The sequence below is a fragment of the Anopheles bellator genome, chromosome 2, assembly GCF_943735745.2.
Source record: "Anopheles bellator chromosome 2, idAnoBellAS_SP24_06.2, whole genome shotgun sequence".
Taxonomy (NCBI): domain Eukaryota; kingdom Metazoa; phylum Arthropoda; class Insecta; order Diptera; family Culicidae; genus Anopheles; species Anopheles bellator.
In genome coordinates, this window is record NC_071286.1 from 19256467 (window position 1) to 19283673 (window position 27207).

Sequence of the window (27207 nt, forward strand, 5' to 3'; positions counted from 1 at the left end):
TGGGGGCCCCCGAAAAACTACTCCCTATTTGGGGAGCCCCGGGGCGAGGGGTCGAGCGGCCCGCGGTGCGTGCGGGCAGAATTTTAGATGGGATTTTGTGCGCCGGGGAGGTGATCCTTTTGCCGAGGGCGCTGAATCCGGACTCCGGTTGCCGGGTTCTTTATACATTTATGAAGGCTTAAGATGTTGCGGCAAACTCCCGGCGACAGTCAACCAAGTTTATAGTAGCGAAAGAGCACCTCACCCCGGTTGGCCATCCTTGCATCCCGACACACGTTCACGAAGGATAAATTCATTTCGTCCGCCCCGAAACGGAACGTTTTTCGAAAGAAAAACTTTTGCTCGCTCGCTGCGGTGCTTCGTACGTCGGCAGCCGCAGCAGCGCCATTTTGTTTTCGTGTTCGCCACACTAAAGGAAGTGGCCAGCACAACAACAAGAAAACAAAAGTAGCTTAACTGTTGTCACAATGAATTTTAAAATCCCTTCACGGGTCCTGCTCACACACGGTCGAAACACGGCACGGACACGCCAAGGATCGGCGCTGTGCCAGCAACCCAGGCCCGGGTCCCGGGTCCGAAGTAATCGTTTCCGTGTGTGCCATACCCCGCCTCGCGTCTATGTGTGTGCACAAAATTCTGTAATTAATTCGCCTGACAAGTGCCCGTGACGCCGGCCGGAGAGATGCTGGAGGACTCGCGTACGGCTTTTAAATTAATATTGACACCGTACGCGAAAAGCGAAGCCTCGTGCGCGCGCGTTATGAGACGGTAACGTGTTGCGTGTCAGGCTGCGTGAGTGCGCGCGGCGCAAAAATATGGTTTCCACGGCGTGGCCGTACCGTGCCGTGGTGACTAAAAATAAAAGCGCAAACTGCAAACCCAACCGACGACGACCATGATGATGATGATGATGATGACAACTCCCAACGCGGACTGGCTGTCGACGAAAATCGACGAAAACAGGCCACAAGAAGCAGCCAAAAAAAAAAAAAAAAAAGAACGGCAACGTAATAAGACAACATAAATTTAAAACGGCCAAAATGGCGAAAAAACAACCGAAAACCGGGGTCGCGAGCGTCGAGCGTGTATTTGCATGCATGCATGGTATTAATTGTCGTTGTGTAATTTAGCCAACCGTCGCCGACACGTGATTCGCGTTGACAGCCCCCCACACTGGCGATCGTCGGCCGATCGTCCTCGCCGAGGGGCCCGGGGGCGCATCCTACGGGCGCGTTACAATTTGTTTCGATTGCAGATTATGGCCAGCGGGCAGGCAGGCTAGGGCTCGGCCGGAATGTCGCCAGCTCACGTTGCTTCTGGTGCGTTACCTGTCACCTTTTTAGTGACATTTCGAGTTCCAGCGCGACTGCTACGAATATGCACAGGTTAGTAAGCGCATTGATTTGATTTCGCGCTCAACACGATCTGTAAAGCTTCCGTGCTGCTTCGTGGTTTCTGTTGTTTCGTTTGACTGAGAGTCCGTCTTGTACGGCGCAAGTTGGAGAGTTCAGGAACGGTCCCTTAAATAACGGTATTTTGGCTTCAAATTTTAATTCGACCTAATTACGCTGTTGTTGACCGTCTAACTCTACCAGAGCCACAAAACCTTAATCCAGCCGATCTGTTTGATAGTTACTATTTGATTTATTTTAAGGGTGGTCCATCTAGTGTTTGGATTCCGAAGATGTGGCCCAAAATATAGATTGTGGCTGACGCTGTATAGCACACAGAGCTGTCCTATTGAAACTGAATGTCGTCCAAATTTTCCGCTTCAATTTCGTCGCTCCTTTTCCATTTTTAAAGAAAAATGGGTCGATGATGCCTTCAGAACAAAATCCGCACCAATCAGTCACTCGTTTTGGGTGCTTTGGCTTCTCTTGCACGACGTGTGGGTTTTTCGAGCCGTTAATACGACAATTCTTCCTAATTAACATAACTACCGAGGACGAAATTGGCTTTTCAAATTTCGTACAGTTTGAGTTGAGAATTCACCACTTTGGTAATAAGTTTGTAATATTTGCCAATTGTCTGCAAGCGTCCCAGTTTTCTAAAATGTCAAAGTTTTTACTAAAGGTTTGTAATTTCCAGAACGAAGTAGACGTTCTAGTCCGGGAGTTCTAAGAGTAATTGGTAGTCCAAAATTCAAAAACACATGATGGACACTGAAAATAGTGCCCTCAAGTTGATGCACCGTCAGGGTTCGAACTGTCGTCTTGAATCGGTGCAACCCAGACGAATGATCTGCGAACCAGCCGACTGTTTGAAGGTTAGTTTAAACATTTAAAACATGCATCCAAAAAGAGCTTACAATAAAGACCATCTTATGCTGTTTGACGCGACCAAATGCTAACCCACTGTTAGTTGGTGAGTCAGTTCGTAACAGTCACTACTATCAACGTGGGAACCTCGTGTCCTCCGTGCCCTTGGACTTGTCCGTTTCCGCTTCACCGATCGAGGCACTTGAAAATCGGAAAATTCTGCGGAACACCCAGAGGGATGGCCGTGTTTTGACTTTCGGGAACTTTATGCATCACCCCGGTGTGTGTGCCATTCGTTTCTTCCTCTCCCAACAACCCAACGACGACGGGAGGGCTTTCCCTTAAATTTTATTGTTTGTTTGGTCTACCTTTTTGGTGAAGATTTTGTGTGTTTTTTTAGCGGCAGCCTCTGCGCGTCCGTGAATGGTGAAAAGAAAATGGTACACCGGGGAAACATAATTCTTCCCCGTGTGGCCGGGGAAGCGGCCCGCAGCCCAGCCTCGAGTGTCACAGTCGTCAATTAATTCAACTGTAACGGTGTTAATGGAATGGATCTGCCCGGCCCGGATCGGCCTGCTTGAAATTGGGACAAAATCCGATAACTTTCGGGCAGGAGTTTCGGCTGCTCCTGTCGGTTCCCGGTCCCGTCCCCGGTCGGTGTTGTTGCATTGTGTCGTTGTGCGATGCTCGGTAAAAATCATTTCCCACAAATGGTCGTTACCGTGGGCATCGGAATGGTACCCTGGTGTGTCCTTTTTCTTTTACGCCTTGCGCCTCAAGACGCGCGCGGCCCGCCCCGGCCAAATCTGATCCCGTCGACGACGTTCGAGGGTTGGGCTTTTGGGATTTTAAGTGTATTGAAAATTACTTTATGTATCTTGTCCGTTTCCGTTGCTTCTCGCTTTTTTTTTTACTGCGCGGTCCATCCGTGTGTCACCGTTCGCTAGAGGTTAGGGCGCGGACTCTGATGCGGAACGCCGGGGGGACGCTGATCGCTACTCAGCCGGCCGCCGATTCATTACATCAAATAAAAATGGTGTAGAAATCAATTGCAACGTATCATTACTATTATCGCCCGGGATCACCGCCAACGCGCCGGCGGACTTTTCCGCAGGACGGTCCGCCCCGGAGGCGCTTCACCGGGCCTCCTGGTCCCCCGGGGTTGGGCGCGCGAAAGGAAGTGCTGCTTTTGTGTCTTTTCAATGGACCATTGTCTTGGCATTATCTTGGCATCCCCGAACACCACCCGCGATAGTGCTCCCGGACTTCCCATCCTTGACCCAACCCGGGGGCCGTTCCGTTCGGTGGTGGCCGCCACCAGGGAGTATCTTTCCATCTTAAAGAGCACTCACGGGTAAGAGATAATGATACAGTTTCTTTCACCCCTCTTAGCGCGCTCCATCCGACCTTCAATTGGGGGTATCAACAGCTCACCCGGCAAAAGAAAAAAAAAATTAGAGGAACCCGGCACACGACATACCTTGGGGGGAGGTCGAGTCGAAAAGTGTAACTCTTGGCGAAGACGTCGCCCGCGGCCAGTTGTTTTTCGGGTTTGGCGAGCGAAAGATAATTTATATCAAATCACGTCCCGACGGTTACCTGGCTGAGGTGCTGACAGTTTGCAAATCGAACGGAAGGACTGTGGCCAACACGGCCTAAGCACCTTAATGCGTCGTTCGCCATTTCGTTTGAGGTGTGTGAAATTATTTAATACTCTATTTTTCCTTATTTATGACAGCAGTCTTGGAAGAACCTTTAGTTGGGATAGCCGAATCCGTTCCCGAACTTTTTGTCAACTTCTTCTCTCAATTTATTATTATTATTATTATTGGTTTCAACACTAGAAGACCTATGTTTTGCATAGAAGTTGCTGTAGAGGTTCATACTCAAACATAGCGGTCTAGAACTATGAAATCGGATTGTGTAAAAATTGCCTCTAGCTTTCAATTTGGTCTTGTCAATTATGCTTTTTTGGTAAAATTACCTTGCTTTGCCATCAGGCAAATGATTTCAAGTCGAAAAACAAATAAATGTGGTTTGCAACTCATCTTGGAAAGGTTAGACCATGTTGACTTTTGTGCCTGAAAATGACTTTTTGCAGGGATCATTGCTTTTCTGCTATCTGCTGTAGAAAACTGCCACAGAATCGCATCAAATGCTTATCGAAGCTTGTTTTTGGAAGACGTACGGTTTTAAGCGGTTTAAAAAATTTCAAACTGGCGATTTTGTCTTAACAAGTAAAGAGCCTCATAGGACTCCAAAAAATGAGGAACGATTTCGTATCCGAAGCGGTTTCGAAAGAGGAACATTAAAGCACTGGCTGGTGCTGCCTCTTCTATTTGAGTTAGCTCTAAGAAGAGATAGAGCTTATTTTATGATGCTGCTTCAATGACGAACCCTGGCCATAATTCGACTATTTGTTTCACCGAATAAAAGTCTGATTCTGAGTCTCTTTTGAGTTCTGAGTGCACCACTTGGTTCCGTTCTTCGTTCCGTTCCGTCCGTCGTATTAAAGGAAAAAATATCAAAATTGAGCCCTTTTTATCACCAATCCCTCTGAGGGTTTCGCATTAAACGCAAACTGTTTACATCCTTGCGGTAGATGCGAGGCACGAAAATGGCATTCCGGCTGACCCCGAACCAAGACCCGATTCGAACGATCGAAATAAAGCGCAACGAAGCGTTCGGAGTAAACACTTTAATCCACTTTCGGGAACCCCCGGACGTCCGGTTGTCGACCTACGGCGTCTAATTGTCACCAAGGTCCCGCCATTAGGAGCAGAAGTATGAATTATTGAGCACATTAAATCCCACCCGGGACCAGGTCCTGCGTCCCGAGATGCCGTCGCTGTCGCCGGGAGACGACTGATCGACATGATAAGCGTTAATAACGTTCGCCAAGTCAAAACAAAACTCCTGAGCCTGGCCGGAAAATGTGTAAGTAGTAAGAAAATCGTTGACCGAATCAAAAACAACAGCAACAGCCAAAAAGCGGTCCGGCCCAAAAGTCCCGGAGTCCTTGGAGGCCGACGACGGTGGCCGGTGGTCAATCAAAGCAAATTGTAATAACGGTTTATGGCGATTGCGCCAAGGATTTAGCGTAGCAAAATTTACTGCCAATTGGTTTTCGATTTTTTCACTCCGGCCCCGAGCTCCCTCCCGCTTCCTCCCGGCTCCCTTCCCGGGGCCAGGGTCTCGGTGGATGATTTAAAAACCAATTTCTGTGCCCGCCAAAGGATACGCCGAGAGCGCGAGGGGACGCCCGAGAGCCCGTGTACGTCTGGAATGTCCTCGGCCCTCGGCAGCAGTCGGAGGAGGAGGAGGAAAATGTTATTACAGATTATTCGGATGAGATTTTCGTCTGTCCGGTTCCCCGGTCCGGTCCCTTTGGCGCGAGCGCGCTAGGGGCATTCGGGGCAACTGTCCATTTCAGGTCCATTTCAACACACGGCTGTGAGGCGCGCAAACGGCTGCCGAGGGCCGATTATCGTCCCAGAAGAAAGCAATCGCCGGGACCGGCCTGGGGAAAGATCACATTCTAAAGACGGTCACCAAACGGTCCCGGGTTCCGGGGCCCGAAATGGTCAATTTCTTCGCCCGCTATGCCCCGAGAGAGTGAGCAGCGAGTTCGCCCTTTTTCCAAATGGAACACATTTCGCTGCATCTTTTCGGCACGTTTTCGGCGCAGACCCTTCCGCACAGGACGTTGCTGGACGCTGGGTACGAAGAACAAAGCGCACCCGCCGGCCCTTCAGGACCGGTCAGTTCGGGAGGGACTCGGGACTGGCGAGCCATATGCGTCCAGGTGGCGTGTCCAGAACGCTGGCTGGCTGGCTGCGACGCTGCCAAATGTGTAACGAAACATGACCGATCCGATAACGCGCGCAAAGATCACAGACGCTGGACCGCGGCCCACCGCCGAGGGTGGGCCCTCTTCTAGGGGTCATCCCGACCGGGACCGACGGCTGTCGATTCTTCGGCGTTTCGAAGAGACGCTGTCCCGTTCCACAGGCTTTCTCGGACGTGGAAACCCCCTGCGGTGCGTAGCCGACTTCACGGGAACCGACGTCGCCTTGAAGAGAGCGAGTGTGGTGCCTTCGGATAATGGCCACCGATTGACTGTGTATCGCCTGGCCCCGATGAGGACACGCACGGGCACACACACACGTAGGCACAGGCACACAGTCTCCTTCTGATGATGGCCGCCGCCGTCGAGGGACAGATTCACTCAAAAATGTGTTCGCCTTTCGTTCCGCCACGCGGGGAACCGTCGGATTCGATAAGGTCCGTGCCGAGCCGGCCTCGCATCGCCCCCTGGAGGGGGGGACGGACCGGAACGGGGTGACACAAGCCGCACCCCAAGATGGATGAGGATAATCCGTGGCTGAAAAAGTCAAAGATTTTCTCCTTCGCTCCACTCGCGCCTTGCCCACGTATTGCGTGTGTGTTCGGCGTACGATGCGTATAAGGAACCTCCAGAGGCCACCTTCTTCGCCTGTCAGGCGCGCTCTTCGATCTGGATCGGCTACGATGGATGAGGTGGCCCGGAGAACCGGAGAAAGCGCGCCCGGACCGCCCGAAGGCCTCGACCTCGCGGGGTGCCATATCGGTTTCTATTTTAAAACGCGACGCGACGCGCAGCCCAATAACGGCCGCCAAACAAAACAAACCATTTAAACGCGGGACGTCCGCCGGCTGGCCGCGAGGGTCCTCGACTCTCGTTTGGGAATTATTATCAAACTCCAATGACAAATAGCGTATTAATTTAAAGCGGTCCCCAGCGCGCCGCGAGTCAACGTCGAGAGGGAGAGAAAAAAAAAAAATACGGAGCCGAAGTCGGCCGTCTCGAAGGAACCGCACCACAAGACGCAGCAGCAGCAGCAGTAAAAAGGAGGCACAATAAAACGAATCCCCCGAAAAAGGCCGTGATGGCCGAAAGCAGAAGGAAGAAGAAGGCGAAAATCGAGGGAAGCAAACGGCCAGCGAACCTGCCGGACCAAACGGTCCGGCCACAGACCAGAAAACCACACAGAGAGTGAGAGGGAGAGAGAAAAAAAGAGTCCAAACCGAACGAAAGTAACGAAATGCAAAATTAATCTATATGCTAATTATAATTTGCTACACACCCCAGCAGGTCAGAGCCCGCCAGAGGCCCGCGAAGGCGCAGGACCCCTGGAAGGCACGGGGGACCTGGCGATGTCCCCCAGCCGGCCGGCGGGGAGGGGGACACCGGGACGCGTATCGACACCGGCTCGGCGCGGGTGCACCGGCGCGAAATGCACATCGCATTTTAATTTGGCATTATCTGCATCATATTCGGGCCTCGCGCGAAACGATTTTGTTTTAAATGTGTCCGCGCGGCGCACTCCCGGCCCGGCTGCACTTGTGGGGGTGGGTGTGGGGGGGGGGGGGGGTACGTTTGTCCTGAGCAGTGCCTGAGCGTCTTCTGCTGCCCCGTTTGAATTCGTAATTATTTACCCTGCGCGAGCGCGCGAGGCGCAGAGGGCCAGCAAACGCATAAGTCAATCAGACTCAGGCCCAGAGGTTCTTGCGCGCGAAGGACACACTCGACGCGACACTGTCGAAGTGCATTCGATTCCCAAGGCGCGACTCTCCCTCTCTCTCTCTCTCTCTAGCGGCTCGATTGCGACTTTGCCAAGTGTCAGGATTTTATTCCGTCATTATTTCTCCGCGTGCGGCTTGTGGCAATATGGCGAAGCGATTAGCGTGAGCGGCACCGGAGATGGTGGTCAACGGCGGCGGGTGAGTTTTGCATATAGATGGGAATTCATATGCACATTTCGCGACCGCAAACGCGAAAAGATCCACGGCGGCAGGGTCCACCACCCGAGGAGACCGACAAATAGAAGTCGCGCAAAACAAAGCACAACACTGTGTGCGCGTGTTGGGCCTCTTCGGGAGGCACACTTCAAAGTGGACGGTGCACAATGGTGCATTAAAAATGGAATCACTCCGAGGCGCGCCGGTTTTAAGTGTAAGTAGATAAACCGCGCGGCGAAACAGGTGAAGAGTCTCCGGCTGAAGGTCCCAAAAGCCGTGAATCGCCGTCCGGTTGGGCAATGCAATGCTCGGGCTCGACTAGAACTCAATTAAGGCCGGCCCGGCCGAGCCGAGCGCACGATGAAGAATTCGCGCAGCGAACGAAGTGCATAAATAAGTGCACAATCGCCCCAAAAGCCGGCCAGAGCGGCACAGCAGAACAAGGAGGAGCCTCGAGTGGGAGCCCCGATTTTTGCTCACGATTTTCGAAAATGGATTCACGGATTGCATCACCGGCCAGCCGGCCAGCCAGCCAGCCGGCGGTGCATTTTCTATTTCTCGGCCGGATCGATCGGATCGATCGACCAGTCGTCGTCGTCGTCGTCGTGATCATCATCGTTAAGCTACAGGCGCTAATGGGTTGCCATTTTGGGAATCTCGACATGATCGAACATTGTGGTGGGGACGACGGCGATGCCCGCTGGGAGGCCAGTGAGACTCCTACCCCGACAGGCTGGGAAGAAGCATCAAGCATAAAGCATCGCCAGTTAATCGCCTTTGCATCGATAAATTACAGGTTATTTTATGATTCATTCATTCGGGGAAATTATTTCCCTATATAAACCGACTATTAGGCCGGGGCCACACTCGCACACACGCGGTCTAATGGGGCACGAGCTGTGAGCGATGCTAACGAAATCATATTCTTATGCTGCTGCTGCTGCTGCTGCTAGTGTGGTGTGCCTGTCATTTCGAAGTGATTCCTATAATTATCATTCGGATTCGGAGATCCGTTCGAAATGGTGGAGATTAGTTTTTTGTACCCCCATCTTCTCCCTATTCGGGCCTCCTCCTGATGCTAAGGGTTTAACATCGTTTAGCTCGGCGCGCTCGGAGCACCTGTCTCTCGGGCGCGCGCGCCCGGATCGGGTTGATCGGTCCTGCCGGTTCCCCGTCTATTTTTTTTTTTTTTTCGAGATTTGGAATTTTGAAAGATGAGGTTGGCTTCGTTCCACCAGCGAAGATAGCTTTTATTTAACGGCAGAAAAAAAAACATAAAAACACAACCAAATCATAAACATTCATCGCGTCCATCGCGCGGTGCTGGCGACGGTGGAATGTACGCCTCGCACGATGGCCGCGAATGCCGGAATGTTTTACATTTCGCGGAACGAACCAACCGACGGGTTCGAACCAAAATGCCGTCGGGAATTGCGGGAGCCGAACGAGCGCTGGAAGGAAATTGAACATCGTTCGGGATGTAACCTGCCCGAAAGGGGGTAGTGGTTGGTACATTGTGATCAATTTGGAAGCTGCGAAATTAACTGCGGGATTGAATAGTTGGTTAAAGTTTCAAAGTTGTACTCAGTGTAAGTGTTGGTCGCACAAAGCTGCCAGTGATCCTGATAATTGCTTGGGCTGGTTATTTCTTATTTGCTCATTACAAATTAAATGGAGTATGCATCAAACATGTCGAATTATTATTGAATGAATGTTTTTGCTTTTATTTGACATTCACATAGAATGCATAATTAAATGGATAATTCAATAAATATTTCCATTTAGCTTAACCTACAGATCTCATCAATCAATTATGGTCATCAATCTACTATTCAATTTCCACTGTTCCATACGAGAATTGGTGGCGTTTCAAAATTGGAGTGTTGCAGTTGTTTGAAAGTACGAAACACAGTCAAGGTGTTTTAAAAGTGCACAAAATCAGAAGAATCAGTTGCATTCTTTTTTCCTATATTCTCTTCTAAAAAATCAAACGGTGTCAAATCGACAATTGACATCACCAAAACGCGAAACTATATGCCCAACAAAGTTTTTTGTGTGGCCCATTGCCCCATCTTGATGAGCTTCTAAGTCCATATCTTCAATTGCAGGCCAATAAAAAATTGTTAAAATCTGGAGATATCGCTCGGAATTGACGGTAGTAATCCTCGTCGCCATGTTTACGTAGCCGACAAGTGAAAAATGAGCCTCGTCACTGAAGAAAATGGAGCTAGAAAAAAAAGCGTGTTCGGCATGTTGCGCAAGAATCCAATTGCGGTATTGTTCTGTTGTTAAACAAATTTTTTTCCAAAATGGCAGGCATTCAACCAATAGTTTGATATTTGGGTTGACAGATATACTCAAAAACTATAAAGTGCCATCTTTGTGATTTCACTACCTTGTGATTCTTTGTGGCACCAACGCAACAAACAGAAGCAGAAGACCTCGGGGCATTGGAAAATCCAACGATGGCCACCCCACCACAGAGGGAGCCAAACATGGGATAGAGGAAAAACACAATGCACAAAACTTGTCTACTTTTTACCAATAGAACTTCTAGCCACTAAACTAAATACGCGGGCTTCGCCGGGAACAATATACGCCCCGTGGACAGCATTATTCAAAAAAAGAAACAGCACCTATTGGCAAAAAAGATCTGGTAAAATCAGAATATATCAAAATAAAACATCAACCGATACACCCAATGCATCGTGAACATCCTACATCCTAATAGCTTACAGTAACACATGTCTCTTACGCTAATCTTGTTAAGTTAGATTAAGTTAACGGTTAAATAAATTGAGTAAATACGGCCTGGTCCGTTTTTTAAGATTAAAAAAAATAATATTCCTTCTGAACAAAATGAACCGTAGACATGACAACCGAGTCAATTTGTATGAGAAAAACCAATTTCGAGAGGCATCAAAGGAGACATTATACGCTCCAGAATGAGTGTCCGCAAAAAACAGCACAAAATTATGGGATAAATGCAAATTATTGAACACAATCGGCCGTCGTCGACGAATGGCCCAAATGAATGACCTCTTCACAGAATCGCTGCCACCGTCGGGGTGCGCCCGGAAAAGCGTCTAAGGCGTCGGCAGAAGCAATTGCATTGCCACTTCGCAATAACTAACGACCCGAACCCCACGGCAGCAGCGAATCATACTTCGGACGGAATGCAAACGAGAACACGTTTCCCGTAAGTCCAAGAAATCGATCAACGGCCGAATGAACCGGCCGAGGCCGAGGAGCGTGTAAATAGCCAACGGGCGCTGCCCAAATGGTAAAGGGAAAATCGATTAAATTTTCCCCATCGCGAAGAGCGCGCCCGAAAACGGAAGATCGATTGAAAAGCGGCCCACAGAACGAACTCGAGACCGGGAACGGACAAAATGGCGCGCCCAGTTACGGATGGGGTGTTGGTGTTGCAGTATTGAGTAACTCAAACGCAGGAGCGCAAAAAAAAACCGAACCCCCAATTCCCGCCAGGGGTGAATGATTGGCAATTTACGTGGCGCTGGCTTTATCGCTTTTCGCGTGCGGTGCGCGATTTGGCGAAAAACGATTTATTTCCGTGGCTTTAAAGGCAATTTCATCAGCGTGCGGCGCCCGGTTGGGTCGGGAAACCACCCACCCACACACACGGTCGGTGAGGAATCATTTTCGCCGTCATCAGCCCGAAAGCCCACAAGACGCCGCGTGCCGAGCCCGCAAAGGACACTGGGCGCCCCGGGAAAAGTTCAGCCGTTTCCCACCCTTTCCGGTCGGGGAGCCGGCGACTCGGCGACCCTTGCGTTCCGACGCTCGGACGCAGTCCAATAATTATCATTACATTGTTTATGTGACACCGAGCGGAAATGTTAGCCCCCCACACGAGAGGCGCGCGCATAAGGTCCCTTTCGTGCGGCCGCCTTCTCTCCTCGGTGCGGTGTACAGTTACCGTGTCATTTCCATTTTTTTCCACTCAATTGCAATGCACCGTCGCCGTCGCCAGCGTCTAATGCTCGGATCTCTCGGGAGGCTGAAAATAATGCTGATTAATGAAACGAATCACTTCGACCGTCACCGATTCGTACGCGGTTTCAGCTTCAATTAGACGAGATTGCAGAAAATGGCGCGAACCCGGGGGCCTTCTAGGCGAGGCCACGGAAACCTAACCCCCTCCCGGTGTGTGCCTGAAAACCGTTTAGTGAAACCTGTTTCTTTTTAATGGTCGAAAATAAATCTCCGGCCCCGGTGGAGGGGCGCTGCAAGAATGTCTTCATAGTGCAAGTGCGCGGCCAGAGGATGGGCCGTTCCCAGGCTACCGGTTCCCCGGTAGCGACACGACCACCACGAGATAACCTGCTCCCCCCCGACGGGCTGGATCGGAGCCACCAGGAGTCTCCGGGAAGAGATAATCAGCCTCCGGAGATCGCTGATCGGGTTTATCGGCTGCTGCTGCAACTGAATCCACTGAGTCCCGGGCCTCGATCCCCGAGGGGCACCACTTCCAGTAGCCACGCGGGTGACCGGTTTTCCCGAGCTTTTCCTCGCCCGCCATTACTCCTGGCATCGTGGAAAACCTGAGGATCGCTCAGGGTCGATGTGATTTACCAGGCAGTTTATGTTCCAAACGACGGCACGGCAAAGTTCAACAGGCGCCCCGTGGGTGGGTGGCCACACATATACACGCTCGTGCAAAATCGCGAATACAAATCGCGGCCTCGCGGCGTATGAATGAATCATTTCTTGTCTCGTGGCCCGTTTCGGGGTGTCTTAAACGTGCCACCGATGTGATTTATGTCGCCACTGCGTACGCGCCCCGAGAGATGTCTCTCTCTCTCTCTCGGTTGCGAGGACGCCCGCGGTGGGGACACTTGTAATTGGAAAGTCTGATCTCGACGGAAGAGTTAAAAATGAAAAGGGATCCGAGACCGGAATCGCGAATCATAGAACAAAACTCCCACCGGGCCATTCGCCCGGTTCTTGATTATTTTCTTTTCTTGTGACGGCCAGCCCAAGCTTCAAGTAATGTGGCAAGTGAAGGCCCCGCCAGATAACGCGACGATAATGGTAATAGAACACCGAAACCATTCGCAGGAAAATGATGGTGATTTTCGTGTTTTTGTTTTCTCTCGCCGTGCCGGAAATGGAATCCTGTACCACGGGCTCCGCCAATTACCCGCCAACCAGCCAGCCAGCCAGCCCGGGGCAATGGAGGGAATAAAACAAAAAAAAAACACAAATCGCGATTACGCCCCAGGAGCAACCCCATCACCGGCGGAACACGCACATCAACGACGAGGACGCGGACGATAGGAAAACATTCTGTTGACAAGAATTAATGGAAGATCGTCGAAGACGGTCGGGGAAGTGGATCGAAAAAATCGACAACGGAATCCCAATCTGCCGGAGCAGCAGCAGCTTTCGATTGGTCTCCGCGGATTCAATGAATGAAAGGATCTGCCGCCGTCGCTGCCGCCGGAAATCGGTTTCGGTTTGGCGAAGGGTTGCTGCGCCCGGGAAAGGTTGCCGCCAAAAAAAACACCGAAAGACAAAAGATGAAAACATAGACACAAGCGGCCAAGGAAACCGAGAGCGAAAGGGAAAAATCAACATAAAACCGCCGCCCAAACCGGGATCGGGAACTGGAACAGGGGGACCGGGAATTGATGAATGAGTCCTTTGGTACGGTACGAATGGCGAAAACGGGGGAAGAATAGAGCCGGCCCGGGGGCACTGAAGTGGCGATAAAAAAGAAGAAAACATATCAAACAACAGCAAAAGGGTACAATAAAAACAAACAAAGCGAAAGAAAGACAAGAAAACCACAGAGAAGTAGAAACGATTGCGCGACAAACGCGAAAAACAATCGGTTCAAAGAGGTAAACCCAAAAGCCCGCGCCCTTCCGAAGGGTCCCGGGAAGAAACTGGAGCACCCAAGTCCCGGAGACCAATTTGCGATGGGCCCGCGATTCGATCGCCGTCTTGGCCGTTTGGCGGTCCTCCGTTTGTCGCGAATCCATTTCTCCAATTTAGGCACCAGCGCACTGGGAGGGACCAAACACAAAGCCGATGAACCGCGGAGGCCCCAAAAGGATGCCGCGCGAGATGTCGCAAGATGTGGCCACCACGATTGTTCTCCGCTCTGCCGTGCGATCCGGTGATGATTGTATCATTGTGCGACCCGCGCGTCCTGCGCGATCCCTTGGACCTTCGGCGGCACCTGATGCCGGAGTGCACCGGGATGCAGCGCGCGCCCGACCGCGAGGATGCACCCTAAATAAGGGCATTGTTTTTTCGGCTTTCGGCCGTCTCGGGACCATCGGAGACAGTTTCGTCCGCCTAGACCAGTTTTTGCCCAGGGTCGGCCGGCCGACTTTGAAGCCTGGCTGACGCAGCGTTTAATGCCCCCAACATCGGCGCGGCAGACATCGCAGCAGAGAGCGAAGACACTGTTGACGAAAAATGACGCCTTAATAGCCGAATGGCCTGCCCTCTCGTTTTCCATTCATTGTTTGCCGTCGCTGGAGCAACAGATACCGGCAGATAGGGCAAACAAACGCCAGCCACCCCCCAACGAAAACAGGCAAAAAAAACTGCAACCCACAACGGAAAAGCATCCCGGAAAAAGCATCAGCGCCAATTGTCAAACACAATCGCCCGGACCCGCAACACACCCGCAAGGTAAATAGAACCCAGAACCTGGGCCACGGGCCGGGAAAAGCCAAGACAAGACAACGCCCTGCGCCACGCCCTGCACCGGGCGCCGCCGGTGATCCATTGTGTGGCCGAGCCCGCCAAGCGCCGAGTATTGTGTTTTTGTGCGTTTGTGCGGTGTCCTTTTGTACTTTTACTTTCCGCGCCGCGTAAACAATCCGCCCACTATACGGGGTCGGCGGGTAGGACGCGAAGGATGCGCCGGGTACAGTGACGGCCCAGTTTGCCGAAACATCGGCAAGGTTTCTTGTTGTTTGCCAACAGCGTGTAATTCCCAGGATTACGGAAGTAACGCTGGTTTGTTTTGTGATAAATTTTTGGTAAAATTTCCTACAATGTAACAGGACGACACAATTCTTTCCGATTGCATACTTTCGGGCGCAAATTTTGGAATATCGCACAACTGATGCAGTACCGATTGCCTACCTTTTGAAAACGCCTGAAAGTAGGCAATAGGTCCCCTTGCAAAAGGTTCCTAAGGGGTATGTTCTCCCGTTATTTTTTTTGGGAGATTTTTTTCGCTCCAAAATGCCCATCAGAGCCCATAAAAACGGACACCAGCCCCAGTCCACAGTGTGTTCCACATCACTTCTGCGCGATTCGGACTGTTCTGGGCTGGCGGAAACGGAACCCTGCTGCCACCAGCCACCAGCGGCCACGCACCGAGCGCGTGTATGTTACACGAAACCGTGGTTTGGAAAATTTGAATAAATAGATTTGCATCACCAAGAAAACAACACCGTGACGGTCTCCGCGCGCGATACTGCGGCCGCCGCCGCCGCCGCCTCCTGCGCTCTCATCTGTCAGTCAGCCGCGCCAGAGTATGTGTCGTCGTTTTGTTTTGTTTTTTACCCTATGCTGCCGATGTTGGCGCAACGCAAAAAAAAAACGGAACAACCGAAGAACAAGGCCTTCGAAATAAAAGCCTGGCCAGCGACGGTGACGGCGGAAGCGGCGGTGAACGAATGAACTTTTTAATCCAATCGGACAACCGGCGAGGGGCGGCGTAAGTGTTTTTGCTGGTACCTACCCTACTACCACCTCGACTGCACCGCTTTCTCTCTCTTTCTCTCCGCCCGGTTCTCTCGATGCCATTAATGCATTATGGAAGTCTCGAGGTTGTGCTCGGTGCGTGTCCGCGTCTCTCCGGTCGATTCCGGTTCCGGTCGCCTCTCCGGTGGATCAATTTAAGAATCCGGTACACAATAAGGGATGATGACAAAGCGGAAGGACATCTTGTCAACAGGCCGACGAACCCACCGATGGTGGAGGCTCCATTGAAGTCGGCTCGGTGCGCATAAATTAAAAACAATCCGCACACAAAAAAAACGCACACACTCCCCGGACACAGACAAAGAGGTCATCAACTCGATCAACGAGGAGCGACAGAGAGAGAGAAAGAGAGCGGATGAATGGAAATTGTCATGTCGGCCTCTTGGATTATGATGTACCGACAGCACGGGAGTCGGTATGCAAATGCCAGGTCCGGCCCAGGACTTTTGTCCTGTTTTTGGGCCAAAGTGACAGCCTGTGCTCCCAAGGGAGTCCCGATAAAAGGGATCACAATGGGATGGGCAACCCGGTTCCATCTTCCATTGCCCGGGGCCCGGAGGGCAACTTCTCGAGGCGCGAGTCCTTTGCGCGAATCCCCTCCACAGCAGCAGCAGCAGCAGGACCGACCGACTAACAACAAATGATGTGATTAAACGATTAGAGATAATAAAATTGGAAAATATCTCATTAAGCCCGTGCAGAGCAGATTTCATAATCTGGCCGTTACGACACTCCGGGCGTCACCAGTCGCGCGAAGAAATGCTAATATCCGTGCCAGCCTCTCGGCCCTGGAGGGGGGTGGCTGGAGCTCCAGAAAGCGCGGGCCTTTTAGCGCCCGGCATAAAACATGTTGATCACCATCGTCGTCGTCGTCGTCATCATCCTCATCGGCCCAATCGATTACCCGCCACCATCGTGGCCACCGTGGTGGGTGTCAATCGATCGATCGTTAGCGTAAACCCGGGCGGCCCTTGCACGGGGCGGGGGGGGGGGGACCATATACCCACCGCCGGGGGAGTTCCCGGGGAGCGTGTGACTAATACCTTCGGGCAGTTGAGCATCGGAATCGTTTTATTGCACCCAATGCCCCACCGGGTGTGGGGTGCGGGCGATGTTGTAAAACGCGCCCCGTTGGGACGCGGCCGCCGCCATCGGAACAAAGCCATTGTAAAACTCACCATCTGCAACGGGAAGGGAGAGAGAGAGAGAAGAGCATGAGTGATTTGGGTGGGAATAATGCTGTGTGATTAGTGATTGCCCTGCCACAACAACGACGACGAAGCTAATAGAAACGATCGCCAATAAAATCGCAGCGCCCGGGCCGCGGGCTCTGGCAGCAATATCATTTATGTTAATCATCATCATCATCATCATCGTCCACCACCAGTCAGCGGGGCCGGGCCGGGGCGAGGATTTAATATGGGAAAGGCATAAACTTTATCTATTTGGTTCGCGGGTCGCGCGGCGAACGATCCCCGCCGAGAACTCGAGTGGTGGAGATAAACGCGCGAACGTCAAACCAAGCGATCCAAACATTCCGATATCCGTCCGTGGCCGGGTTATTATCGTTCGGGCGGGGAAAAGTTCACACGGCTTCGAAGCGGCGGATGGGAAAATTAGCATCCAGCAACAGCCGACGGTTTGGGAGGCTCGTCGCCCCGGTCAGAAAGCGTGTGATAAGAAATTGAACGGAAAATCAAACAACCGTTCCGGCGTTCCGGTTCGGCGGCGAGCAGACGAAGTTCGCTCCAAAGACTCGGGTTGTTATCAGGTTGGGCGCAGAGTCGTGAAGTCCCTGAAGGGTGCTCTCGACTCGACTTGGCCTCTATCGGGTGACGGCCATCTTCATCGATATCGGCCGCCGCCGCCGCCGCCGCCGCGATACATACAGTGAGGAGCCTGCCGTCTAGTCCCGGTCCTGATGGTAAGATGACGATAGGTGGTGATGTGGTTTCAATTTTCCTTTCCGCTATAAAACCCCACCAGGCACCGGTACTCCTTCCGGCGGGCGAACTGATGCTGGGACGCTGCCTGAAATTATCCTGAGCCGCGGTCGATGACAGTGTTCGGGGGCAGGAAATGCCGCCTAAATTGAAACGGAAGAGGCAACCGCACGCCTACCGCAGGACGCAGCCACAGGAAGTAAGAGCCCCCCACACATACACTCGCAGCCGGAGGCCGGAGGCGATTCGGTAATAAAAAAGCTGTTAAAAAATTTATGCTCCCCACCGAATGTTTACGAGCCCGATGATTGATAAACTGGACTATTTAGTGGTGTGTCCTGTGGATAAGCTCGGCGTTCGCGGGGTTCGATACCACAGACACACCGCACCGGTTTGATCCCGTGAAGATGCGGCGCGGGATGAGATTTTTACGACGGCCCATCCCGACACTCGGCAGGCAGGCAGGCAGGCAGTAAAAACCCACAGCCACGGCCACGGCCACGGTGCCGAAGGACTACCACAGACCGCTGACAGACACGGGCCGGGCGAGATGATGGAATTTCGAGTTGATCGGGGACCGCGCGCCTTTTACGACCGCTCGTAATGTCGGGGGCGACATCTGTTGAGTCGAAGTTGAGCACGGCGCAAGACCCGCCACGGCCGGCCATCACCGTCGGAGTTCATTGATAATAAGATAAAAGTATTTAACAGCAATAACAGTGAGGCTGGCTGGCTGGCTGGCTGGTGTGACCACCGCAGGATAAGAGCAACGCTGGCTCGGGAAGTCGTAAAATCTTCACTTCCTTGCGCGGGTTCCGTTCTTGTTGTGGTTAACGGACTCCAGACCGGGATATGGCACGTAGCCCGTTGGGGTTGAAACAATTGACACCACCAGGCCAGGGTGATTATGGGTGCCCTGACCGTGCGATGCTTTTATTCCCCATCATCATCAGTGGGACGTGGGACAGGACCTCGGCCCGGCCGTGACCCGGGTCGACGTACGACGATGATTAACAAGATCCATTTAAATGGAGAATAATAATGGTGCCCTCGCGATAATTTCGGGCCATTTCGGGCGAACAATTCGCCGTAATTTCCAACCTCGGACCGTACGGACCTCGCGGACCGGACTTGGACTTGGCCCCGCGATCGGGCTTTGGGGCTCTCTAATTTTCCATTGTCCCGGCCGCGCGAGGGCTTTCCTTTAACTTTTTCCCGCCGAGCCAAGAAGGAGGGGGGGACCCTTTCTTCGAAATCAATTTTCCGTCCGTCCGTCCAATGGTCCGTCCCGTCTTCGGAACGCATCTCTATTCAGGCCGTCCAGGCGTTGTGATCTATCGAGAACTGCTTCGATCACGCTCCGGGAAAGGAATCGCCCGGTCGAAGCCCAAGGGTGGCTGTGGGGGCCGGGACCGGTGCGGCCACAAAGGCCACCGATGGGTCGGGTTTTTTTCCGCCCGCCTGACGTCGCTAGACCCTCGGTCTCGTGTAGCTAAGCGCTCTGGCCCTAGGTACACGCCGGAGCGTCCGCAAACGAGTGTGAATAATTGCTTTTCAATTATACAAGATCATCAAAACTAATAGCCGTGGCCATTGTCGAGAGCGGGCACGGGCGAAGAACACGGTGGGCGGGACCGCGGGGGGGGCTCCGCTACGCACCGTGAAAGCCGGTCCTCGTTGTGAGGCGATCTGAGGCCAGCGGATTAAACGGACACTCGTCAGCGTCCACACGCAACAGCCACAGCGCGACCTGAGAGATACCTGCGGTCCGGGTCGCAAGCGGTCCCAAATGACCCGATCCGATAATTGTAGTCATCGTGCCTTTCATCTGCTCAAAACCACACAGAAACCCACACACATCAGGGGGGCCGTGCCCGGGACCGAGGGACTCCTATAAGAGCCCATCACAGGTTTCTGGTCCGGGCTTCATCGTCGCTTTCGTTCCCCGCTTCGTTTTTTTCGATTTTGTTTCTGTGCCCCTCGTGGCCCTCAGGTTCGCCCAGGACGATGAGGCGTTTGATGAGCCCACCTTTCCATGTGTGTTCCCCGGGCGATGTGTTTTATTGTGGTCAACGTCGGACCACAGAACCTCCGTGGGTGAAGACCCCGGGCCGGACGGCCCGATTATGATGGTTGCTCTCTCTCTCTCGGGATGCCTTTCTGGCCTCGATGACGACGATGGCCAACCGCACACTGTCAAGTGTTAAAACCCATTTCATCAGGCCAACATTAGGGTACGCCCGCCCCCCTTCTTTTGGGAAAATTTAAGCACTCGTCCTCATAATGCTCGTCTCATAACCGTCAACGGAGAGCAGTGACGGGCTGCGCAACAATCGACTTCCAGGAAGCTCGAGCCGCGATTGCACAGATCTCCATTGATGGCCGCGTGTCTCGATAGGTTCCCCGAACTTAGCGACCGGAATCGAGTAACTTGAATCGAGTTCCCGGCAGGCTACGTGTTACTGCGTCAACTGCGCGCACACCCGTTTGCGAAAACATTGTTGAGGCGTGTCGGGGCGAAACTTCATACTCGCGACAAACCGCCGACCACGAGCCCGGAGGACTCGGTTTTGTCGCGTACAAATGGCCCCACAACACGTGAGTTCTCCAGTTGCAGCCCTTCTAGGTCGCTCTTAACCGCAGCACCACCGTGATGTACTAACTAATGCCATGGGAGCTAGTCGCGGGCAAGAACTGGAGCTGGAGGCTCTGCTTTGTTTCCAGGCTCCGGCCTGGCCTCAAGATCAGGGAGATCGGATTCGGTCGAATCGACGCCCGAGAGTTGTTGCTCGGGCTACTTTTATCCAAAAGTAACAGTCCTAAGCCTCGCTGGCACGCATAGACTATCGTTAGAAATTAACAAACTAAAAGAAGGCCTAATCAATAGATGCAAAAAATTCTATCCACCCAACAATAAAAGACCTAATTATCTGATGTTTTTAAAGTTAACTAGTTGTAAGATGTTTGTAGTTATTAGTTATCAGTTATAAGTATGATATAATGACTCAATGCCACGTGGCATAACATGTAATCTAAATAGATTTTAATCGACGTATTTTCATTTCAATCATTTTGATACTTTAGAATTATTAAATAGCTACAATCCCATTGTGGAATATCTCTGTACTCTTATGTAATCAAACATTTCTGTATAATAAAGATCCAATTTTGAGTTTAAAAAAAAATCCAAAAGTAACAGGCGGACATACCTATCTAGTGTTTTGACTTGACTTTTGGAACGTCAAACTTCATTCGGGAAGTTGTAAACATTTAGTAAGTGCTTTGCAATTTACGAAACGGGTCGCTATACGTTTGCGGGAAATTGGGAAATATGGAAAACTTATTTCCAAAGTGGTGGGTCTTCAACCCCAACTCATTTGGGGCTCGGAAAACCCACGAGTCGTGCAAGAGAAGCCAATGCACTGAAGCTGTAGCTGAGAAATGTTGGCTTGGATTGGTTCTTCGGTAAAATTGAAGCTCAAAAACGCGGACGACATTTGGTTTCAACAGCGACAGCCCCAATCGAACGATTGTGCGCCCCGGATCTTTCCGGACTCTAAACACTAGATCCATTCATTCAAGATCAGCGCCGTCGGGCCGGGAAAAGTCCGCTGACGCCACGGCCGGAGACCCACGACAACAACGAGCGGTAGATGTATGTTATTTTTGAACGCCTATGAGGCCGTGTGTCAAAAATATCGCACCATTGTCGCACCAGATCCGGAGCCAGCTCACGCAACGCAACGCACCGATGGAATGTCCCGCGCCGTCCTGGGCCGTGTTCGACGACGACGACGATTTTCTTCTAAAAACAGCCTCCGCCGCTCCCGAACACATGTGTGGCCTGACTCGGGATGGCTCGGAGTGTGCGGGTGGTGGCGCTGGTGGCTCCGCTGCACCGTTAAATGTTCATCTCGGCCCTCTCTCACGGGGGCACGTTGGCACTTCGGGGCGCGATGAGATAAAATTATGCAGAAAAATTGTATTTATGGACGGCGCGGCCGCTGATGTGCCGGCCGACACCCAACGGTGTCACCACCCGCCCCCGGGGACCCACCACTACCCTCCGCCCGGCCGTGGCCGTGGTGGTGATGCCATTTTTAGCTCGCGGCCGGTTTTCCCTCCTATCCGCTTCGAAAAGTTCTCGCCACCGACGACGAGGACGACGAGGACGACGAAGAATGTCGTCGTCGTCGCCAGCGCGCCGTCTACGACGCTGAGTGCATCGTGACTAATGCACTTTCATCACGGTCGGGTGCGGCTCGTTGGCAGCCGGGCGCGGGTTTGCCGGAAATATGATGTGACACTCTGGAATATGGGATTTAGCCTCGAGGGGCCACCAGCCAGTTCGGAGCGTCCGGAGCCGCGTCGCGTAATTGAATTCTCTAGCGTTACGGGCAAGAAAAGGGCCGGAGTTTTTTTTTTTTTGGTTTCAGATTTGTTGGCCACCGACTGTTGATCGACATTAAAACGTCCGTTGGTCCGAGAACTGTTAGGACTCCCGAAAACACCATTAGCCAAGAATCGGTCCAAAGTGTTCCGGGTCCCGGGAAGATACCGGCCCCTTGAGGCAAACTTGAGGCGGTTGAGTTATTAAATCACTCGCCTCGGCTCGCCGGGTGTCGTCAGCTACGGGCGCTGTCATCGGGCGACATTGTTGCCAATATTGTCCAATTTGTTTTGCATATCCCGGCCCGGCCATCCTTGACCGTGAACGCCTTCTAAACCACATCCAGCCACAGGTCCCCTCCTATGATTGATCGACCAAAGGCCGTCGAGGAGGCTCTCGACGCTTCAAGTTTGACGCGGCCGGACACCGCCGCTTGTCACTGGGGCATCGAATTTGCGGCCCCGAAACACGTTTCAAATTACCATCGCCGCCGTCGTCGCGTTAGACGAACTCCGAAGAAGCCCCCGAAAAACCGACCTGGACTCGGACCAACCGACTGCCGGTGCGTTTGCGTATGCGGGCCGCGTAGTCCCTGGGCCGTATCGAAAGTTGTCAATAGTTTCCGCGACCTCGGCCGGGCGTGCAAAAATAAAAACACACACTTCGAGAGAGGGTGTGAGAGAGAGAGATAGAGAGAGAGAGAGCCCGGCCACGTAGTAGTAGCCCGATGAGACAGTCGAGTCATGTCCGACTGAATTATAACAGCTGATTCCACTTTAACTTGATTAATAGATACTTTTCAGCCCCGAAACCGGTCCTAGGCGTAGAGGCCATTTTTTGCGCAACCACCCGGCCCCCTGTCCCCTGTCCCTGTCCCGTGGGTGGCCCTTCATCACCGCCGGGTGCCGGGCTGGGCCGGGCCGGGATTCGGCTGGAGTCGGAGAATGTCCATCCATCTTTCGCGTCTGGGACCCGGACCCGGCTGTGCTTATGCTTCGTGGCGTGGCGTAGCGTGGCGGTTTTTTTTTGCTCTCTCCTCCGTGGCGGGTCCGTGCTCCTCCAGGCCCGCGGGGGGAGGGCACCTTCCCCAGACCCCTCACCCCGCCCTGGGTTTGATCGTTATTTTTAACCGAATTTCGTGCTGCGCTCCACGACACGGCGCGCACGACGCCGGCCGCCGTGTCCTTGACCGTGAACGACTTATATTTACGCACACACACACACTAGTGATTTGTGGCCCACCCGGAGGAAGGTCCGGGCCATCGGCGGGGGAGGTGAGGAACTGTGACGTGAAACAAATTTGCAGTTATTTGCGGTATTTCGGGGGTCCCCGAAAAGGAGGTCGCTCGGTCGGTTGGTCGGTCGGTCGGGGCGCGCGAATTTGAATTGTTGCAGCTCGGGTTTTGGGTTTCTTCTTCTTCCGCAGCGGCGGCGGTGGTGTTGACAGGTGTCAAAAAGACGCCAGCCGGCCATCGGGTGGGCCGGAGGCCCGAGTGAATGATGGTGCAATTAATAAGCAATTGCTATCCATCATCCCCGGATCAGGTGGCCGCACGCGAGCCGGATCCGATCGATAGCGGAAGGCAGGCGTGGAGCTTTAAGAGCCCCGGACCGGACCGGACCGGACCGGAAGAGAGCGCAAAGTGCGAGAAAAAGGGGCAGGAAAATCGATCGCCGGCCGACCGCCGGCGGATGGACAAAAAATTGATTTTACACACCCGTCAGGGTCGGATTTTAACGGCCGTTAACGGGCACAGGTGGTGGCCGTGGTGGGGCGTCCCCTGCCGCGGACCGAGCGCAATAAAACGGGGCCCGCCGTGGGCCCAAGAAAACACTTTTACTTTCCCATAAAATTGATAGTAACCACCATTAAAATGCGCGCCATCGCACCGGTTCCCGGATCCACCATTATCTCTCGTTCTGTCTCTCGCTCTCTCTCTCTCTTTCTCTCGCTCTATCTGTCTTGTTTTGTTCGGGTCATAAAGTTATGCTTTATTTAACACTGTCTAAGTGCATGTGTGATGGTCGTTAATATTCCACTTTTTTCCCTTTTAATTCCAGCGATGAATTTAGGATCTCTCTCTCTCTCTGTGTCATTGGGATTTAATTCTTCCCTCTCTCCCTCGCTCTCTGTCGCTGCCACATGAATATTAAACGGATCGTAGTTGATTTAAGATCATCGTAAATAGGGAAAATGGGACCACCCGCCACGCGCACGGTAATGGCGGGCAGAGAGGGCCCCCCCCGAGGCTCTCTCGCGTTTGTGTCGCGCGTTTCTTTATTGACCACGACACCGGCCATGAATCAAGGGATCGTTAGTGGCCCCTTCCCGGTGCTCGTTCGAGGTGCGAAGACGATCGCCGTTTTTCGCACGTCCTGCCTTCCTTTTATTGGGCCGGACGACAAAAAACCCGGCGACGCCATTTGCGCTAGCCGGAGTTGATGATCATGATGATGATTGGGGGGATTGGGACAGCAAGAGGATCGCTCCGGAGCCAGCACACTTACCAGCTTCGGCAGGGTCCATTCCGGTAGGAGGTTGCGCTGACAGGGGCCCAGGGGTGCTTCCGGAACCAGGAGATCGTACATCGTCGTTCAGCGGCCCGGTGTAGGATATCGATGAGCTTGGAGGTCTCTGTGAATTTCCCAGGAAGAAAGAAACGGTGATTAGTTCTACGGTTCGAGCAATAAACATCTACAAAAGCTAACATGAAGATAGAAAAAGGCAAAAGAGGAAACTAACTACCGAAAAACCGAAACAAGAAAAACAAACATAAAAAAGGGAAAAAACGAAACTCGAAAGCGGAATAAAGTAGAGAAACACACAAAACCAGCAAATAGAGATGAAGTACTAAAAAAACAAAAAGAAAGAAGGATAGACTATCGAAAAGCTACTACCACTACGAACTACTACGAACAGCGATGAGCGGAGGTCAGTAATAAAGTTAATAGTGCAGTATCGGGCGCACCGCAGCTTCCGGGAACTCGCGCTCACTGCCCCCGGCGTGATCCGTGATAAGCAATAGAGCGGAAAAAGCAATAACTTGCCCACCAGAAACCCGGGCCGCGGGAAAAAAGCAACCAACCGCACACACACGCTTAGTACCGTTGCGAAGCGAATTGTGCCGAAATCATGAATTCCCGCGCCGTCTCTCTCTCTCTCTCTCTCTCGGGCCGTTCGGTTCACGGATGATGATGATAATCGCGATGTCGGTGAAAATGGAGCTGAAAATCGAAATTGACAGCTTTTCGGCCGCGCCACCCGGGTGCGTGTATGGGAGGGCAGCATGAGGCCGCACCGGAACCACCAGAAGGCCGTGGAAATCCGTGGACTATCGCGATTCGGGCGGCCAGCGAGGCAGAAAATATTGACGTGAAATTTATCACGTCAAACGGGACTCGGCTCGGGACTCGCTTTTGCCATCGCTGCAGCCGGTTTGGTGCTGGTTATTGTGGTCGTGCAGGGGTGTTCCCCCGCCACCGCTGCACCCCTTCCGCAGACCGTTGGGGCTCTCCTTGGGCGCATATGAACATCATCCGGGTGGTTGCGCCTGAAAGGTAGGCAACACGCCACGCACGGGCCGTTTGGGGTGCGCGAAATTTAATAAACACAGCCGCGGCCGCCCTTCTGGCGGTCTGGCGCGGTGGGAGTCCGCAAAAGCACGGCACGCGAGTGGCCGCACCGTGACCTTTTGGCAGCCACCACAGCGGGTCTTCGAGCAGAGGAGGCACACGGCCCAGGGATCGCAGAGCCCATCCGCTGCGGGGTATAAAACCGGGGGTTTGGCAGGTATCATGGTCCCTTGGAATGGTGAGCCTCGGAGCCCACCAAAGTCCAAGAAATCCCCCCCCCTGAACCGGAGCCGGTTGAAGGAATCGGTCCAACAATTTTCCTGACATCGGCTCCGGGTTTTTCTAAATCCAATGATTTAGCGTCCCACTGGGATATCGTTAAAATGACTCGCCCGAGATACCGATCGGGGGATCAGCACCGGCCCACGGTGCGTTTGCACCGTCCCTCTCTCTCTCTCTCTCTCTCTCTCTCATAGTGGTGTGGTGCGGGACGGGATTTAATTCCGATGCCATGCGGTGCGGTGCTGGCGGGAATCCTGCTGCGGTGCCGAACCCTTACCGGGGCGGCTGGCTGGCGTGGGGGCCACGGCGCTGTGTAATGCGGCGATTAACGACGGGTAACGAAGCTTCGGGCCCCGTGAGTGAGCAACAATAATAGTAATCACAACAACAACAGCAGCAGCAGCACCGAGATAATAACAACAATCAAATGAGCCCGAAAATCGGAACAAAACGCGCCCGTTCCAGGGCGGCGGCCCCCGGGGCGGCGCGGTTGTGGCCCGAGCGAAAGGGGAATTAAAAGAACAACAGGGGAACATAATTATAGATGCCCGTGTGGCCCGTGTGCGTTGCGGTTTGCCCCTTTTTCACCTCCACCTCGGCCCCGTGCGGTGGAGCTGGTCCTTGGAACCGGGCGGAGATCCTGGCGGTCCGGGAAAAGGCCCCCCCGCCCGCGAAGGGATGTGCGCAGCGCACTTGGGCCGTCGCCGGGCCTGTCAGCGACACTCGGGTGCCGGACGGGAGCTCCCGGGATGGTAAACATCTGCAGAGCTGTCAAGCGTGCGGCGTGCTGGCATGGAGATGGGGCTGAGCCCGGCCAGATCCTTGGCTCCCATTGGCGGCCATTTTGCTCACCGCCCACCGTTTTCTCGGTTCACTTTTTTTTTCTCCGTTTCTACGCCTTGGGTTGCTCCTTTCTTGCTCGCTGCGGGTGCTGAAAAGTGGTCCACATCTAGGACGCGTCCTAGCACCCCCCACGCAATCCTTCCCCCCCTGTCCCGGTAGATACGACGGAAACATTCCTCTGGCCACCGAGCGAGCGAGCGAGAGAGAGAGAGAGAGCGAGGGAGCGGAATGCGCGCGCCAGATATTTATGTGGGACAGCTTCCATTCCGGCGATCCGTGCTTCGTCCTGCCGTGCCGTCGTGCCGTGTTCCCCAGTGAGCACTTTCTTCCACTTAGCACTCGGCCGGCTCGTTCGGGTCGGGTCGTGAGGGACACCGGGGGC

The 27207-nt window shown here is 53.0% G+C and overlaps 1 protein-coding gene across 1 annotated transcript in view; it reads right to left on the reverse strand.

Moving 5' to 3' along the window:
- Positions 1-27207, reverse strand: part of LOC131211200 (homeobox protein homothorax) — a 135185-nt gene that overhangs the window by 19611 nt on the left and 88367 nt on the right. The window contains exons 7-8 of the mRNA XM_058204588.1: positions 24655-24762; positions 2192-2210 (exon numbers count right to left, since the gene is read on the reverse strand). Of these exons, the coding sequence (XP_058060571.1) occupies positions 2192-2210; positions 24655-24762 (127 nt within the window). The remainder of the gene's footprint in view (positions 1-2191; positions 2211-24654; positions 24763-27207) is intronic.